The 17176-nt window shown below is 66.8% G+C and overlaps 3 protein-coding genes across 3 annotated transcripts; 1 reads left to right on the top strand and 2 right to left on the bottom strand.

The window, feature by feature from the left end:
* Positions 1 to 7603: 7603 nt before the first annotated feature.
* Positions 7604 to 8989, bottom strand: LOC121172549 (epididymal-specific lipocalin-9-like). Its single transcript, XM_041004618.1, has 6 exons — positions 8939 to 8989; positions 8398 to 8534; positions 8195 to 8268; positions 7915 to 8025; positions 7729 to 7830; positions 7604 to 7626 (listed from the first exon to the last, which is right to left on the bottom strand). Exons 1-6 carry the CDS (start codon positions 8945 to 8947, stop codon positions 7604 to 7606), a joined length of 456 nt encoding a protein of 151 aa, XP_040860552.1. The 5' UTR covers positions 8948 to 8989.
* A 108-nt stretch (positions 8990 to 9097) lies between these two features.
* GLT6D1 (glycosyltransferase 6 domain containing 1) lies at positions 9098 to 13000 on the top strand. Its single transcript, XM_041004612.1, has 4 exons — positions 9098 to 9216; positions 11461 to 11505; positions 12108 to 12245; positions 12331 to 13000. The coding sequence occupies exons 1-4, from the start codon at positions 9098 to 9100 to the stop codon at positions 12998 to 13000; spliced, it is 972 nt and encodes a 323-aa protein (XP_040860546.1).
* Positions 13001 to 14165: 1165 nt separating this feature from the next.
* LOC121144801 (major allergen Equ c 1-like) lies at positions 14166 to 16132 on the bottom strand. The gene is made up of 6 exons (XM_040963335.1): positions 16023 to 16132; positions 15514 to 15650; positions 15293 to 15366; positions 14649 to 14756; positions 14417 to 14518; positions 14166 to 14200 (listed from the first exon to the last, which is right to left on the bottom strand). Exons 1-6 carry the CDS (start codon positions 16125 to 16127, stop codon positions 14172 to 14174), a joined length of 555 nt encoding a protein of 184 aa, XP_040819269.1. The 5' UTR covers positions 16128 to 16132; the 3' UTR covers positions 14166 to 14171.
* Positions 16133 to 17176: the final 1044 nt, after the last annotated feature.

The raw sequence follows: 17176 nt of genomic DNA, 5'->3' as shown, positions 1-17176 counted from the left end.
GATCTTAGGGTCCAGTGGATGGTCTGGGCCACTGTCTTCCCTGCATAGGGTCCTGACCCCTCCCCCAGCCCACCTGGGGTCCCAGCTCTCAGTGCAGGCTGCACAGGTGGGGCCAGTCCCGTGTGCGTGAGGAGACCCAGCCCTCCCAGCAGAGGCAGCCAGGGGCTGTCCTGTGCCCCGGTCTAGAGACCCCAAACCCAAGGTCAGCCCGTCTTCAGGGCCAGATCATAGGATGCAGTATGGGCTTGGAACTGCTGCCCTGGCAGCCCCCCACTGCCCACCATGTAGATTTGGGAGGTGTCTCAGGAGGACCCCGAGCACCAGCGGTGGGCTTGTCCTCAGGATCCTGTGCCCCAGGGGTCTGGCTGTGGCCTCTGCCGTGTCTTCGCCTACCCACCGGCCTGCTGGCATGCATGCTCCTGGCAGGGTGTGTGTGGGTATGCCAGTCCACAGCACTGTATGGCCTTGTGCCCACCACGTGCTCCTGGCAGGGTGTGTGGGTGTGCTGACAGAGCCAACACTGTGGCCTTGGCACGCCCACCACGTGCTACTCGCTGGAGTAGCAACTGCCCCCCCCCCCGAAAAGCAGGACCCAGCCACTGCCTGGTGGACACAGCGTCCAGGGAGGTTAGGGGCTGGGCAGCAAGCTTGCCCTCTGGAGGGAGCTGTATGCTGCCTGGATGCCCACCACACCTGGGCTGGGTGCATACCCCGGGCCTGTGTATGGGCTCCCAGCTCCATCTGGGCCTGGGGGTGGGAGGGTGGACCATGGGGTAACAGTCGGCCCTATTTCTTGTGGTCGGGCTGGGTGCCCATCAAGCCCTGGGGTGATGTTGCCCACAGCCCCTGCCAGTGGTGTGGGGTCGGTCTGTGTGTCCATGTGTTGCCAGGTGGTGCCGCTCAGGGACACTGCTGCCCTGGCTCCTTGGGGGCTGTTGTGTCTGAGACTGCCTTTGGAGAGCAGTGCCCAGGATTTGCCAGCCCATCCTGGGGGCTGCTGAGGGTGCCTGGGGTCTGCCAGCCCTGTCCTGAGGGTGCAGGGGGCACACGGAGGCTGCCGAGGGTGCCTGGGTCTGCCAGCCCTATCAGAGGGTGCTGAGGGTGGGGCAAGGCCGGGGCAGCAGTGACCCTGGTCGGATCCTGTATCTGGTGCCTGCAGTCTCTCCTTTGTTCTTCCCTGCTCTCTGCACTGCCAGGGCTGGTACCTGACAGCCTCTGGGGTTCCCTGTGAACTGGCTGTGTCACACACCCCTGCTCCCTGCTGTCCTGCCCTAGGCCAAGCAGGTACAGGCCTGTGGTGGCTGCAGCCCACACCTGTGTCAGGATGCTCGGCCCGTGTAAGGTGCACGAATGTGGGGGAGTCCAGCGTGGAACTCCACAGGCTCCTGGGGCTCACCTGTGCAGTTCCACCATCCTCGGGCTCACATGGCGCAGAGCTGTGCATTTGCCACCCTGTGTGGTCCTGCCAGAAGCTGTCCCTGGGGACAAGCCCTGAGGCTGGAGCTGCTGGGCGAGGCTGCCTGGGGCTTCACTCCTGTGGTGGGGAACAGTTGAACTGGTCCTGCCCACAGGCCAAGGGCTGGGCCGGGGCCGTGGTGCCGCTGGCTGCTGTGGGTGAATGCCCAGCACCTGCCCCTGGTCACCTGTTGGGGGTCCACCTGGTGTCCCCACAGGCTTCCCTGCACTTGCTCGCCCACCTCTGGCTGTGCTTGTGGGCTGCCATAGCCCCCTGCTTCCTGTGGCCCCTGCTAAAGGGAGGGACCCTGAGCCACAGGCTGACAAATGGATGTACCCTCCAACATTGGGCAGGCTGGCCAGCAGTGCCCAGGCTGAAGCTGGTAGTGGCGGGTGCTTCCCAGCGGCATGCCTGTGCCCTGCCTTGTGGGATGGGCCTGGCTGTGGGTTGCTGCTCTCACATCCACCTTGCTGTAGAAGACTGGAGTCCTGGGGCTCCTGGCAAGCCCTTGGGGCTGTGCTGGGCAGTCACGGGCATTGCCGCCCTCTTGCCATGCCGGGGTGCCTGGCCTCAGCTCCCATTCTTGTCTGTGGCTCCAGGAATGTGCCCCTGGGCTGTGGGTGCCGAGGGCTGCACCTCTTGCTGGGGTCCGTGTGATGGGTGTGGGAGACAGGAAGGTGTGTGGAGTACTGTTCCATTGCAGGCAGGGCCACAAGGAACTTCCCGCTGCATGGCAGGGCCGGGCGGATGTCTCTACGACACCTGAACGCAGCTCCGCCTCCCTTTGCATGGACACCGGACAACCCCGCTGAGTATTCTGTAATCTATTTAGGCATTGTCTGCCTCTGCAGAGTTACTGTTTAATATCAATGGGAGCTTGGAAGCTGATGTTGCTGATTCCGTTTTTAGCCAAAAAGCCTTTCATTATTGCTGTCACGGCTGCCCCCTTGACAATTTGCTGATCTAGGGTGCTCACTCCCCCTTTGACCATACGCTAACCAAGGGTGTTCCGTCCCCAGGTGCAGTGGAATCTATTCTTTCCCTCCTTCTTTGATCTTTAGCTCCTTCTGTGATGCATTTCCTCCCTTAGCTGATTCAAGACTAAGCCGTAGAATGAGGATTGTGGTAGGAATGTGTTACTGATTGACACACACGTCTATTGAGAACCTCCTGACCACCAGGATGGATAACGTCCTGCCTTAGGTGAAACAAAGGGCGGAATTATCCTCAGAAACACCCACTTGACCGTGACGTGGAGTCTGAGCAGAGTTTGGCTGGCTCTGTATACATAAAGCGGACAGCTTTCCCACATGGTCCAGGACGATCCTGGAATCCTGGTGGCCCATTCCTTTCCTCTTGAGGCCTGCTCCACGCACCCTTCTCGAGTTCCGAACTCGGCTGGAGCTGGACCCCGGCCCTGTGCCTGCCGTCCGGGTGGGTGCTGGCTCCTGCAGCGTCCAGCTGGAGGCCGTGAAGGTCAGTCATTCCTGTCACTGCAGATGGTGTGTCGCGTGGCCCTTGGGAGCCTCACGGGGAAGGTTGGTCATAGAGGACCCCAGGGGGCATGGACCTGCCATACCAGCTTCAGCCAGCGGCAGTGGCTTGCAACCCTGGGCTGTGTGGGCCAGGAGGCCCTGGGCTCATCTGTTCTGTTACATTGTCACCCAGCGTCCCCTTGCCTGCTCCCTGTCCCCTCCCTGCCCTCAGCGCGTCCCCGAGCCTGGTCGGAGGAGGGAGGACGCCAGGGCTCTGGCCCCGGCGCCTGGGCTGGGGAGCGTGGGGCTGTGTGCCTGGGGTGTGTGTGTGGTTGGTTGTGTTGGCTTCTGCGTGTACATGTGTCCAGCCAGGCCTGTTCCATCCGCAGTGCTCGGGGGGCCAGCAGAGACTGCACTCCCACAGGGGTGAGCCCACACTGCCCCCCAATTCTGCTATCAGACCCTCTCCTCTCTCTTGTTCCCCAAACCACGGAGGTGTCAGCCCCTACTCACACACATGTTGTGAACTTGTCTGTGGAGGACCCTCAGCTGTAACTCCTAACCTGGGCGTAAAAACTGCAGGTCGTCTCCCACGCCGCCTGTGTCATCCTGTCACCCCTGTAATCCGAGACCTCTCAAACTTGGGGCGGCCTGAGGGCTTCTGGGGGCACTCTCAGGGGAGGGGGCGGGAGTGGCCCCAGCCATGCCCTGGCACGGAGCGCCTATCTCTGGCCACAGGGAAGACGGTCAGTGCCAGCGAGACTGTCGTGGCCTACCAGGCAGACGAAAGACAAGTACACCCTGGACTGAGGGCCTGGGTTGGCGGGCACCGGTGGCCAGCCCCAGGTGGGAGTTGGGGGCGGGCACCCCCGGGTTGGATGAGCACCCCAGGGTCGGGCGGGCACCCCTGGGGCCCAGTGGCCCAACACTGAGGCAGCTCTGTTCCAGCAGACGGAGCCACAGCCAGCTCTGCCTGCTACAGGCAGTCCCTGACGGCTACCTGGTCAAGTACAAGCTGAGTAGAGGCATCAGCCCAGCAGGACGGCTGAGCTGCTGGGTGAGTGCCACCCACCGCCCTGGGAGGGGACCTGCAGGTAGAGCAGCCAGTGGCCAGGTTCCAGGCACGTCCACTCCTGCCACCTGCCTGCCTGGCCACACCCCTCTGCGCTCCCTGCAGGCTGCTGGGAGGGGAGCCCACTGGCTCCCCGGCTCTGTGGGGGTCCTTTGTTTCTGGACCGGTGGGGGTGACACTTCTTCCAGCAATGGCTATGTCCCTTCCTTGGCCCCCACCCTTCCCCCAGTGCCCCAAGTCCACATAGAAGCCAGACCAGGATGCTGGGAGCCCTGGGCCTCTGCCTGGGAGTCTCGGGCAACACCTGCTCCCTGCCTCCACCCCGTCTCCCGCAGCCATCCCTCCCACCCCTGGCTGGCAGGGCAGCCTGATAGCCCCAGTCTCATCCTGGCAGGGGCAGGGTGGGGCTGACAGGAGGAGGTGGCCTCCTTGCCTGAAACCCTGGGCTGCCTAGGGGGCCGGACTCTGGGGAGTTGGGCTCCACCTGTCCACGTGCAGGGTCCTGACTGCTGGCGGGAGTGTGGGCACCGTGCATGCGGAGGGTCGCTCTCAGGAAGCATGGAGTGGGACAGCCAACCTGCCGCTTCACTCCCCCAGTGTCGCCAGAAGCTCCATCTGTGTCCCCCATGTCGATGACAAACCCAACCACTTGAGCTGTCGGGTGGATCAGAAGGGGGGCCCGAATCAAACCCAGGTGCCCCATTTAGGGCGCGGGTGTCTGGAGATGAGGTACCGCCCAGCGGGCAGTGCATACCCGGGGTGTGCCTGCTGCCCGTGGCAGCTCCTCCTGGGTGTCGCACTGGCCAGAACCCCACTCCCTCCTCCATCCCAGGGGCCTGGGGATGACGTCTGTGTGTTCTGTCCCTGCTGTGTGGTCCCTGCCTGGCTGTGTGTCTGTCTTCCCCAGCCCCGAGCACACGCAGCTGTTTGCGACCCAGACAGGCCACCCCCTTGGCCCCAATCCCACAGAGGCCTTCTGGGGGTGGCAGGGTCCTGGCCAGGGACGTTGGGGCCGGGGAGGTTCAGGGACCGGGGCCACCTTAACCCAGGGGAGTCTTCCTAGCCCCAGGGCACCTCCTCCAGCCTGGGGCATCGGGCCTTTGCCCCTTCCGCATGCTCTGGGTCATGTCCAGTCCTGACTCTGCATCCCCTTATGGGGTTAAACTCAGGGTACAGGCCAAGATCAGGGGGCATGGGACAGAGGTATCCCTGCCCAGATGCCTGGATGGCTCTCTGAGACCACCGGCCGGGGGTGGGGTCCCATAGCATGCTGGGAGATGACAAGCAGGTTCCTGTCCCCGGGCTAGCCTGAGCAGGGGTCTCGTCGCTCGGTTCTGGGGTGGGGGCAGACCTTCCAGGAGTCACCAGGCAGTGGTGGCCAGTGGGATTGCTGTGTCAATCTGGTCCCACTGGTCCAGTCTCTCCAGCTCCCTCCTGTCGCGTGCTCTCCTCTGTGTCTTTGCCCCAAGGGCCTGGCCAGCGTCACCCTCTGTGTCCATGTGGGCTTCCTGGCTAGCTCTGGGCGCGGCTTTGAAAGCGAAGCTGGGACAGCACAGTGTGCTGGCGGACACACACTGGGACATGGCCTGTGCTCCTGTCCACCCTGGACTCGGACCGTCCTGCTTTTGACCCCTGAATGTCCCTGGGTGGGGAGAACCCCTGCCTGCCACTGACCCGGGCAGAGCCCTGGTCACTTGCGTCACCCCGGGGAGCCTCGGGGTGCCTTTGCTTGCAGAGGCAGGGAGGCGGCAGGGCTGACACGGGGGTCCTGCGGGGAGCAGGGGACAAGTGCTGGCAGCCCTGAGGGCCCGCAGCAGCAGGAAGAGATGTGGAGCCGCCAAGCTAGTCAGCCATGCCAGGGGCAGGCCGCAGGCGGCCGCGCGTGCAGTGCCACCCCGAGCGGGGGAGGGAGGATGGGGTGTGCTCCGCCACGCACCTGGAAGAGCCCAGTGCCGCCTCAAGCTCAGGCACGGTGAGTGTGGTCACAGATGCCATGTGTGTCGCCGGGTACTCAGTGTGGGCGTGCTCAGCAGAGGACTGGGACCCGGGGTCGCCCAGACTCCCGCCCTGGCCTCGGCCTCACACTGTCCCCGCCCCAGGCCGCCTGACTCTCTTGTCCTGACACATTGTATATACAATCTTCAACTTTACATTTTTGGTTATACAGTTTATTTAGAGGTGAGGAGCTCACAGCCACCTGTGAGTCCAGGGATGGAGGGGGTGGGGAGGGGAGCTGCTGGGGGGAGTGTCCCCCTTAGAGTGGCCAGGACGCGGGCTCGGCTGCGGTGCTGTCCAGTGCAGGCGGCAAGGACCTGGGGCTGACCTGTCTGACAGGGTGGGATCGACATAGTGTGGGGGAGGTGTGATCCAGTCTGTCCACCCTCTCACGGGTCCCTCCCCGAGCTGGAGACCTGCGCTCGATGCCCGGGGCCGAGCTCGGTGCCCAGCTGACCTGCGCTCGATGCCCAGGGCCGAGCTCGGTGCCCAGCTGACCAGCGCTCGATGCCCAGGGCCGAGCTCGGTGCCCGGCTGACCTGTGCTCGATGCCCAGGGCTGAGCTCGGTGCCCGGCCGACCAGCGCTCGATGCCCGGGGCCGAGCTCCCAGGTGACCGTCCAGGGACGCTGTTGCTTCGCTGGACAGGAGCTGAGAGCCTCTGACCCAGACAGGCTCCTCACTTGTCTGTGTTTACCCTGCAAGGCCTACAGGCCGACCGTGGCCATCTCTCACGGAGCGACCACAGGCAAGAGAACTTGCATGGACATGGCCAAGCATGGGTCAAGCTGCTTCTGTCTCCACCCTTGGCGAGGGCCTTGAGACCCCAATAGAACATTCCACGCTACCCGACACTGGCTCCGACGTCCTCACTGGCCCTGCCGCTGACTGATGGTCTCGGGCGGGACTGCTGTCCGCTGAGCGGTGGCTGGGGGGCGGCCTTCCTGGACAGAAGCCACACCCGCTCCATCCCCAGCGAGGGTGGGGGCATGGCTCGTGGCCGCAGTTACCACCCGGCTGGGGGCCCGGCCTCTCACACCCCAGGCTTCCCGCTGTCTCTGAGCGCTCAGGAGCCAGGGTCACTGCGGCCGAGTCCGTGGCAGGGAGACAGATGTGCCCAGGAGCCATGCTGTGGTCGCGCAGCAGGATGGGGCAGGGGGTACCCTGGACTGGACCTGAGAGGTCCAGGGACAGGCAGAAGGCAGGGCGGCGGAAGCTGAGGGTCCTGCTGAAGGCACAGGACAGTCCCGAGCCAGGTGGGCGAGTGGCCCTGGCTGACCACGACGCTGCCCTGGGCTGCAAGAAAGCAAGACGCTGCCCCATGGCCACTGTCGGACACTGGGCCTGACCCCTGCATTGTTGGCACCGAGCCCCGAGCCCTCGGCTGCCTCTTCAGGGACAGCCAGTGGATGGGCCTGACCCCTGCATTGCTGGCACCGAGCCCCGAACCCTCGGCTGCCTCTTCAGGGACAGCCAGTGGATGGGGCGGGCATCACAGGGCTGTCAGCTCCAGGCGGGGCCCATGGCCACCCATCCAGCTGGATCCTCCCCACCACACTGCCCGCTTCAGCCAGCGGCTCACCTACAGGATGGTCCAGCTGCCACTCTAGCGCTCCTGGTAACAGTTATCTGAGGAGCAGGAGAGCTAAGGAGCGACCTGGGACACCCCCGCCCGTCCTGCGAAGGGGTGACCGGCCAGCCCCTCCCGGTGTGCTGCACTTGGGAGCCCACCTTGATCCTTGAGGGGCAGGATGGTCGCGGGGTCCAGCCCGAACCTCTTGCAGGCTCCCTCAAACCGCCTCAGGAAGGGGCTGCTCAGCTGGGGGATGCGCCCTGGGGACAGAGAGGGGACCACGCATGTGGCATGCTGGGGGCCCCGCCCCGGGTGTGCACGGGGGCAGCGGGGCGGGCACCCACCGTACAGCGCCAGCGCCTGCATCTTTGTCTCGCCCTCTGTGTTCTCCAGGTACAAGATGATAAACAGCCTGTAGTCCGTCTCCAGCACCTGCATCCGGCTGTCGCCCTGGTCTGGGCGCAGGATCCGCTCAGCCGGGCCCAGACCCTCCCGCTCCCCCAGTCCCCTGGCGGGGCGGCACCGGGCTGTGTCCCTCACTTCAGGGTCAAGGGGTGTGTGTGTGCATCCCGGAAGTCACCAGCACGTGGCCGAGACCCGGGCCGACGGGGAGCGGTCACTCACAGGGGATGATGTATTCCCCGTCCTTCCCTGTCCTCTGGCCGACCATGGTCACAGGCACGCACTGCCCTTGCACCCTGGGAGCGGGCAGAGTGAGCTGGAGCACAGTTCGGCCCTCCCCCGCGGACAGCGCCCCAAGCCGGGACCCCGCGGGACCCGCCCCTTGGGGTTCACCTGAAGCGGAGGACCCGCCCCTTGGGGTTCACCTGAAGCGGAGGTTGAACTTGAGGTTGCCGTTGTCCAGGTACTCGAGGCGGCGCACGAACACGCGCAGGTCCCCGTGCTCGCGGATGCGCGTCAGGTTGCTGGAGGCCACGGAGATGGAGTACCAGACGCCGGAGATCTAGGACGGAGCCCGGTGGGTGCGGTGGCCCGGCAGGGCTCCCGTGCGCCTGCAGCCCGGCCGCCGCGCCTCCCCCGTCCCGCAGCCCGGCCGCCGCATCTCCCCCGTCCCGCAGCCCGGCCGCCGCGCCTCCCCCGTCCCGCAGCCCGGCCGCCGCGCCTCCCGTCCGCAGCCGGCCGCGCGCTCCCCGTCCGCAGCCCGGCCGCCGCCTCCCCGTCCCGCAGCCGGCGCCGCGCCTCCCCGTCCGCAGCCCGGCCGCCGCATCTCCCCGTCCGCAGCCGGCGCCGCGCTCCCCGTCCGCAGCCGGCCGCGCATCCCCGTCCCGCAGCCCGGCCGCCGCATCTCCCCCGTCCCGCAGCCCGGCCGCCGCATCTCCCCCGTCCCGCAGCCCGGCCGCCGCCCACCCTGGCCATGTTGTAGTTGTTTTGCACGATGCTCCTCAGGTTCAGCTCCTGGGCAGCGGCGGGGCTCGGCTCCAGCCCCGGCCACAGCCCCAGCAGCCCCAGCAGCCCCAGAAGCGACAGCGCCATCGTTCCCCTGTGCCTCGCCCCGCAGCCGCCCTTATGGCCTCCGCCCCGCTCCACACACATCCTGTGTGCCTGGGCCTGCGGTCAGAGCCCCCACGGCCACCGCCCTCGGAGACCTGGGAGAGGGGGCCTGTGGACGCTGCCCCCACCTCGAGGTGAGGAAGAGCAGTCCCCAGGCCCACGTGGTGTCCAGCCCGGGCCTGCCTGACTGGGATGCACTGCTGAATGTGGGGTGAGGGTTTTGGGAGATGTGGGCCTGTCCTCCAGCTGCGGCCTGGCCTCTTCCTGGCGGGGGGAGGAAGGAGAGCAGGGGTGGACACGGAGGCAGGAGGCAGCTTCCTGGGCCCGGGATGGGGACAGGGTGACCCTGGGCATAGGCCACAGTGGCGGGAAGTGGGCACGCAGACGGACATGGCTCCCACATCAGAGCCTTGTGTGGTTGGAGGTCAGCGTGCCAGAAAGGAGGACGGTGGCGCGTGGTCGGCCTGCCCCAGCCAGCCCAGCCTGCTTCTCCGCGGCCACCTGGCCTCCTCATTGCCGTGCCTGGCAGGAAGTGCCACCCTCAGCAAAGCCCCTTAAAAACTTGTATAGAAGCCCAAGTTCTGCAGTGTGGGGATACCGTCTTCCATCGCTGGCCCACTCCTCCAAAAGGCCAGACTGAAGCCAGGAGCTCCCTCGGGGTCTCCCCTGTGGACACAGGGTCCCAAGCGCTCGGCCCAGCCTCTGCTGCTTTCCCAGGCCACAGGCAGGGAGCTGGATGGGAAGTGGAGCAGCCGGGGCTTGAACCGGCGCCCGTGTGGAATGCTGGTGCCGCACGCACAGTGCTGGCCTCTTTGAGTGTCTGCCTCAGAATAAGCTTTCCTTGTAATTCCATTTCTCTGTGGACTTTGTGGAACTCCGTGGTGGAGCGGATCGGGACCCCGTGGGGCAGGCGGAGGCTGGACAGTCACCGACGACAGCAGGTGGCGCCAGAGGCCGGCCTCAAGCCGCGTCTCGGCCTGCGAAGGACAGCGCTCCCCCAAGCTTTGGGGACAATTTCAGACTCAAACTAAAATGCACAGGGGACAGTGCCAGCCGACTGCCAGCTGGGCTGGCTCACTCTCCCCCGATGGCCAGAGCAGCCAGAGCTGGGCCAGGCAGAAGGCAGGAGCTCCGCCCAGGATCTCCACGTGGATGCCAGGCCTGGGCTGCGTCCACCTGCCTGGGCTGCGTCCACCCACCTGGGCGGCGTCCACCCGCCTGGGCGGCGTCCACCTGCCTGGGTTCACGGCCGCCTGGGCAGCGTCCACCCGCCTGGGCTGTGTCCACCCACCTGGGCAGCGTCCACCCGCCTGGGCTGCGTCCACCCGCCTGGGTTCACGGCCGCCTGCAGGCTCGGTGGGCTCCCGGCTCCCCGCATTACAAACGGGGCAGACGGAGGGCGTCCCGCCCACGCCCACTCACACAGAGCCCCGTTGGACCCCAGCAGGTTCTGCAGCAGGTCCGCGCGCTTGCGTCATCAAAGGAGTCCGGTGACGTCGTGGCGACAGAAGACTGGGGCCGGAGCGCTGCACCTGCAAGACGCGGACCCCACCTCGGCTGACCTCGGCTGACCTCGGCTGACCTCGGCGCCCAGGCCAGGTGAGGGGGCTTGGGCGGCGGGGAGAGGCGCCACGTGAGGCGGGGAGCCCGACTCAGACGCGGGGCACCCCAGAACCGGGGGTGGGGAGCCGGCCGCCGCCCGATCCTTCTGGGAAGCTGAGGGCGGGGGCTATGGAAGGGGAGCCAGTGGTGAAGCCTCATGGAGCCGCCCAATGCCGCCTGGGGGTCTCCTTGTAGAAACAGGCCACTGTCTAACTCAGCCTCCACCTCGTTCAGGGGCGCGACCTGCGGACTCCCACCCTGTTCAGGGGCACAGCCCCCCACACCCTGATTCCATTCTCCCAGCCTGCAGGCTCTCTACAGGCCGCAGCGTGGACAGCGGCCCGGGGCTGGGAGACACTCGGCCCCACCTCCCTCCAGCAGGCAGAACATTCTAGAAGCAAGCCCCTGGGGCCAGTGGCGCCCAGGTTGCCAGGCTGGGATGCGCTCCAGGAGCAGGATGCTGCTGCTGACCGCCTTGGTGGTGTCCCTGACGACGCTCCGGCACCACCTCAGGTCCCCGTGAGCCGCCCCGGGCAGTGGGCTGTGTGGGAAGTGCGGCAGCCAGGACTGGAACCTGCTAGTGTCGCAGTCACTCAAACACCAACCCTGCCTTCGACCTTTCTAAAGCCTTCCACCCAACAGCCAGAGTCTTCCTCACCACCCTCTCCCCGTGAGGGCCCTGCCTGGCATGGCTGCCCCCACGGACGGAGAGGCACTGCCTGCTGGTGCTCCCCATGGGCTGGGGCACGGGGTAACCCAGCTCTCCCTGTCCCCAGGGGCCGGCACCTGGAGCTCCGGCTCGCAGACTGGTTTGACCCCAGGTAAGGGCTGCCCTGCCTTGGTCTGAAGGAACAGGGGTGTCCCTGAGTGGCCGGGCCGCTGCCCGGGGAGGCGTCCCGAGGGTGAGCCCCGGACCCTCAGCTGGGCCGGAAGCTTCCGCCAGCATGCCAGGCTGCCTGGGACGGTCTCCATGGAGGCAGCCAGGCCCCGAGCACGGCCTTCCTGGCAGCCTCTGCCCGCTTCCCACCATGCCACTGGAGGCTGGCCGGACATTCGGTGCCAGTAACAACACTCTCCCCTCCACGTGTGCTTGTCTATGACAGGGCACAGCGGGTTAAACTGCCACTCGCAACAGTAGCATCCCGTATGGGTGCAGGTTCGAGTCCCAGCTGTTTCCCATCCAGCTCATTGCTCAGGCTGAAGCCCACCCATCGGGGGGGGGCCATCAGCTGCCACCTCCCAGGCGCCCGAGAGGGAGCCTGCAGGAAGTGGAGCAGCGGGCAGAGAACTGGTGGGACGGGCGCTGCTGCCCCACCCCCAGTCTCAAGCCAGTCCCCCCGGCCCGCTTGTAAAAGGGCTCCGGTCCTGCCCCCCTCCAGGGGCTGGGGATGAGGGGTCCCTCCCGCGTCTGGGGGTTCCGCAGGAAGCGCCCGGATGTCATCACGACCACCCCGTGGCTGGCGCCCGTCGTGTGGGACGGCACCTTCGACACACAAGCCCTGGAGAAGTTCTACCGGCGGCAGAACCTCACGGTGGGCCTGGCCGTGTTCGCCGTGGGCAGGTGGGCGCCCGCGGCCTCGCCCCCAGGCCCGGGCGGGGGCTGGCCGCGCCGTCCTCCCCTCGCCCACCGTGGTCTGCGCCTCCAGCTTTGCAGAGGAGTCGCTGCTGCTGTTCCTGCGGCTGGCGGACGCGCACTTCCTGGCGGGCCACAGGGTGGTGTTCTACGTGCTGAGCGACGGGGACCTGGCGCTGCAGGACCTGCGCCTGGGCCCGCTGCGCGCGCTGCGCACGCTGGACATGGGCGGCCAGCACGCGTGGCCGGAGGCGCAGCTGTGGCGTATGCGCAGCCTGGGCGAGCACATCGTGCAGCGCATCCAGCACGAGGTCCAGTTCCTGTTCAGCGCCACGGCCGAGCAGCTCATCCAGAGCGCTGTGGGCGCCGAGGTGCTGGGCGCCTCGGTGGCGCGGCTGCACGCCTGGTGGTACTTCCACGGCACCAGGAACCTGCCGTACGAGCGGCGGCCAGCCTCGGCCGCCTACATCCCCTTCGGCCAGGGCGACTTCTACTACGACGGCGCCCTGGTGGGCGGCACGCCCCTGCGCCTGCTGGACTTCATCGATGAGTACCTGCGGGGCGCGGCGCACGACTTCCAAGCCGGCCTCAACAGCACCTACGAGCGGCACCTCAACAAATACTTCTTTGTGCACAAACCCAGCAAGCTGCTGTCCCCCGAGTACGGCTGGGACACCACCTTCAACCCGCCGCCCCAGATCCGCTACGTCAAGGTGGCCCAGCAGCCGCGGCGCGGGTGGTGACGGCTGGTGAGCGCCCCGACGTGCCCGGAGCTCCCAGAGGCTTCTCCGTTGCTTGCTGGCGGCGCGAGGGCACCAGAGGGGCCGGCCAGCCCGGAGCTGGTGCTGGGCAGAGAGCCCGCCCGCGCAGGCCCAATAAAGGCGTGCTCTCCCGGCAGTGACTTCCTCCAGATGGCGGCCGCCCCGCGCGGGGTGGGTACTGGCCTCCACAGGGTCACGCCCACACACAGACCCACACAGCCTCATAAGTGGGGGGCTGAGCCCCGCGCCCTGGGGAGGGGGTCTCCCCAGGCCTCCTTCCCGGGAAGGGAGGGGTCAGGGCCTGGGGTTAGTGTCTCTGCTAATCTTGGCTATCCTTGCTCTGGCCCAGTACGGGCCTGGCCAGGTCCTGGTCACACTGGCAGGCTGGGCTGGACGTGAGGCCGATCACCTGTGACTGCGGCCTAGGGAGCAGGGACCGAGGAGACGCTGGTGAGGTGCCTGAGCCTGGCTCAGGTTGCTGTCGGCACAGTGCACCCTGGTCTGTCCCCGGTCCCAGCGGCAGGGCCGTCTGTCCCCAGTCCCAGCGGTCCCAGCGACAGGGCCGTCTGTCCCCGGTCTCAGGGGTCCCAGCGGCAGGGCCGTCTGTCCCCGGTCCCAGGGGAGGCCCTGGCCACAGAGGAGGAGGCGGTGGTGCAGAGGGTATGGTGTTGTGTTTATTGCAGGGGGAGGGGCAGGGGGCGTGGGGTGGAGGCACAGCGCACAGGCGGGGGGCTCCAGGAGCAGGACCTGGGGGGATGCCAGACACTCAGTCGGGTACCACACTCCTGGGAGCAGGAGCACTCAGCCCCTGGACAGGGGTCCCGGCCTGGAGACGCGGCCCTGGCCCTCCACCAGCTGCACCCAGTGCCACAGCCTTCCGGCTCCTGGCTGGAAGAGGCCTGGGGGACCTGGCTCTGACCCCACTCTGGAGCCTTGGGGAAATGAGGGGTTTAGGGGGACTTCAGGCCCACCACCCTCTGTGGGAAACCTGGAGCCAGGAGTGAGTGGGGGGTCAGCTTCCCAGGGGCCTGAAGGCTAAGGGGCAGCAGGCAGCTGAGACCCTGCCCGGGACCCTGAGTCCAGGCAGAGCTGCTGGGTCCAGAGGATCGCCCCGCTGCCCCGCATGCCCCTGGGGGCTGCAGCTGCCACTCACCTATGGGCTGGAGGCGCTGCACCTTGCCGCTGCCAGAGAGAGGCCAGAGGTCGCTGACCCACTGCTTGTCTGTCCCAGCCACACCCCAGCACCCAGGGTACCCCCTCTGTTCCAGCCACACCCCAGCCCCCCGGGAACCCCCCTCTGTCCCAGCCACACCCCAGCACCCAGGGCACCCTTTTCTGTCCCAGCCACACCCCAACACCCATGGGCCCCAGCTCAGGTCTGAGCCTCAGGCAGCTTACGGTCAGCAGTGAGGTCCACTATGTCCCCAGGCTGGATGCCCCGGCGGTGCGTGTGCCCGTCGTAGGCCTGCTGCCCCAGCTCACTGGCCAGGGGAGTCCGACCTGCACCCGCAAGAGTAGGCATGAGGCGGGAGGGCACGGCCCCTCTCTCCGCTACCCCTGGCCGGCTCAGGGCAGCTCCAGGGCCCTGCCCCAGCCCCTGCCCGGTACCCTGCGGCGAAGCGACACCCACTGTGCAGCTCGGCCACAATGAGCTGGCCACTGTCCTTGTGGTTCTCCAAGTCTATGACCACGAAGTCGTCCCCGACGGCCACGAAGGTGAGGTAGTTGAGGCCTTCATCTGGAACGGACAGCGGAGGAGCCTCGGTGGGGCCAGGGAGCCCCCGCCTCTGGCTCAGCCCAGGCCGCCCCGTCCTGCCGGCCTCCCGGGCCAGCTGTGACCCAGCCCCTAGGCCTCTGTCTGTCTCTGGGTTTGAGGGGGCAGTAGACGCAGCAGGAGGCGTGCTGGGGACCTCTTCACGGTGACGGACGGGGTCACCACAGCCCAGGGTCAGGTGGCGCGAGCCCCCTCACCTCCCGGCCTGGGAAGCTCCTGTTTCAGGGCCTGGAAACTGGGGGACCCCAGGCCTGTCCCCTACCCCACCTCCTAGACGTCTCAGTGGAAGGGGCACCCCCACATTTTACAGGGAGTTCTGCCGGCCTGGGTAGCAGCTGGGGAACCCCTGCCCTGGGATTTTTTTACCTTGGGGAGCATGGCTGCCAAGGCTGTGCCATCTCCCCTTGACCACCTTCCTCCTCCCCTCCCCACCTCTTCCAGAACCTTCCACCAGGCTCTGCAGCTGCCTCAGGGCAAAGGTGCTGGGCGCTGACACTTACACTGGAAGGTGTAGCGGCCTGGGCTGCCCGTGGGCTCCCCCATGTAGAAGTCCTCCACACACCTGCCGTTCTGTCTGCGGAGGAGGCAGCTTGTCTACGAGGTGTCCCTGGCAGGCACCAGGGCATGGCCTCGGGGACCCGAGCAGGACTGTGGGTCCTCCCCAGGCATGGTGAGCCGGAGCAGCTGCAGGCTCTCGGAGAGGGACCCTGGGCGGCCTCACCTGTGGAAGTAGGTGACGTTCACATTGCCGTTGTCCAGGACCCGGATGCTGGACATGTAGCAGCGGTAGGAGCCGCCCTCCTCGATGACTGAGCGGTCAGTGGAGCCCAGCTGCCTGGTATACCAGAAGCCCTCCACCTGCGGGGTGGGGTGCATGCTGACCATGGCCTCTCGCAGCGCGGGCCGGCGGTGACAGGGCTGGGCGTGCAGCAGGGTGAAGGGCGCACACCCCACCGTGTCCTAGTTGTCCTGGAGACCCCTCCCAGTCCCCCATGGCTGCCTGCTGGGGGCCTTGTCCCTCGGGCTGGAGCCTGGGGGACTGGGGTTCGGGGCAGCCACAGGAGGAAGGATGAGAGTCCCAGGTCTTGTGTGAAGCTGGGTGAGCTGCCACCGTGCAGGGTCCTGCAGGTGGTGGGGGTGCACAGGGCATGGCGGGGACAGGGTCCAGGAGAGGCCTGGGGACCCCGGGGTGCTTCTCTGCGCTCCTGCTGGGGTCCCTGGGAGCCCCACCTGCTTAGGATGGAAGCCAGGCTGTGCGGGCACCTGGCTCTCGTCCTGCTGGGCCCTGGCCAGGCCCAGCCCAAGGCTGAGGAACAGCAGCGGCAAGGTTGGCATCTTCACTGTGGCAGAGGGAGCCCTGGCTGCCCATATATGTGCCAGCCTGCCCCTGGCACCTGCGTCACCCGGCATCCAAATGTTTGCAGAGTGGGCATCTGGCCAGGGATTTGGGCAGCCCCAGGCCATGGGCTCCCCTGAAAAGGTCAGGGCCAGGGGACTCAGCCATCTTTACAGGGTACAAACCCCAGCACCCCTGGGCCAGGGTGGGTGCAGGTGGGCGGGACCCTCTGCGCTCAGCATCCCCGTGCACATGGGGCCTCTGGGAGGGAGGCGTTGGGGTGCACAGCTGTGTGGGGGAGGGAGGTGTTGGGGTGCACAGCTGCGTGGGGCAGGGAGGTGTTGGGGTGCACAGCTGTGTGGGGGAGGGAGGCGTTGGGGTGCACAGCTATGGGCAGGGAGGTGTTGGGGTGCACACAGCTGTGTGGGGGAGGGAGGTGTTGGGGTGCACAGCTGTGGGGGAGGGAGGCGTTGGGGTGCACACAGCTGTGGGGGAGGGAGGTGTTGGGGTGCACAGCTGTGGGGGAGGGAGGCGTTGGGGTGCACAGCTGTGTGGGGCAGGGAGGTGTTGGGGTGCACAGCTGTGTGGGGGAGGGAGGTGTTGGGGTGCACACAGCTGTGGGGGAGGGAGGTGTTGGGGTGCACAGCTGTGTGGGGGAGGGAGGTGTTGGGGTGCACACAGCTGTGTGGGGCGGGGAGGTGTTGGGGTGCACACAGCTATGGGCGGGGAGGTGTTGGGGTGCACACAGCTGTGTGGGGCGGGGAGGTGTTGGGGTGCACACAGCTGTGTGGGGGAGGGAGGCGTTGGGGTGCACACAGCTGTGTGGGGGAGGGAGGTGTTGGGGTGCACAGCTGTGTGGGGCAGGGAGGTGTTGGGGTGCACAGCTGTGGGGGAGGGAGGCGTTGGGGTGCACAGCTGTGTGGGGCAGGGAGGTGTTGGGGTGCACAGCTGTGTGGGGGAGGAGGTGTTGGGGTGCACACAGCTGTGGGTGGGGAGGGTTCCTTGCGTTCCCTGCTGTCAGCATCCTGTGACCCCACGAGCCAGGGAA

The sequence above is a fragment of the Ochotona curzoniae genome, unplaced genomic scaffold (genome assembly GCF_017591425.1).
Source record: "Ochotona curzoniae isolate NIBS_2020 unplaced genomic scaffold, NIBS_Ocur_1.0 scaffold_3208, whole genome shotgun sequence".
NCBI classification, from domain to species: domain Eukaryota; kingdom Metazoa; phylum Chordata; class Mammalia; order Lagomorpha; family Ochotonidae; genus Ochotona; species Ochotona curzoniae.
The sequence above is the reverse complement of the archived record's forward strand: the minus strand, read 5'-3'. Positions and strand labels throughout refer to the sequence as shown.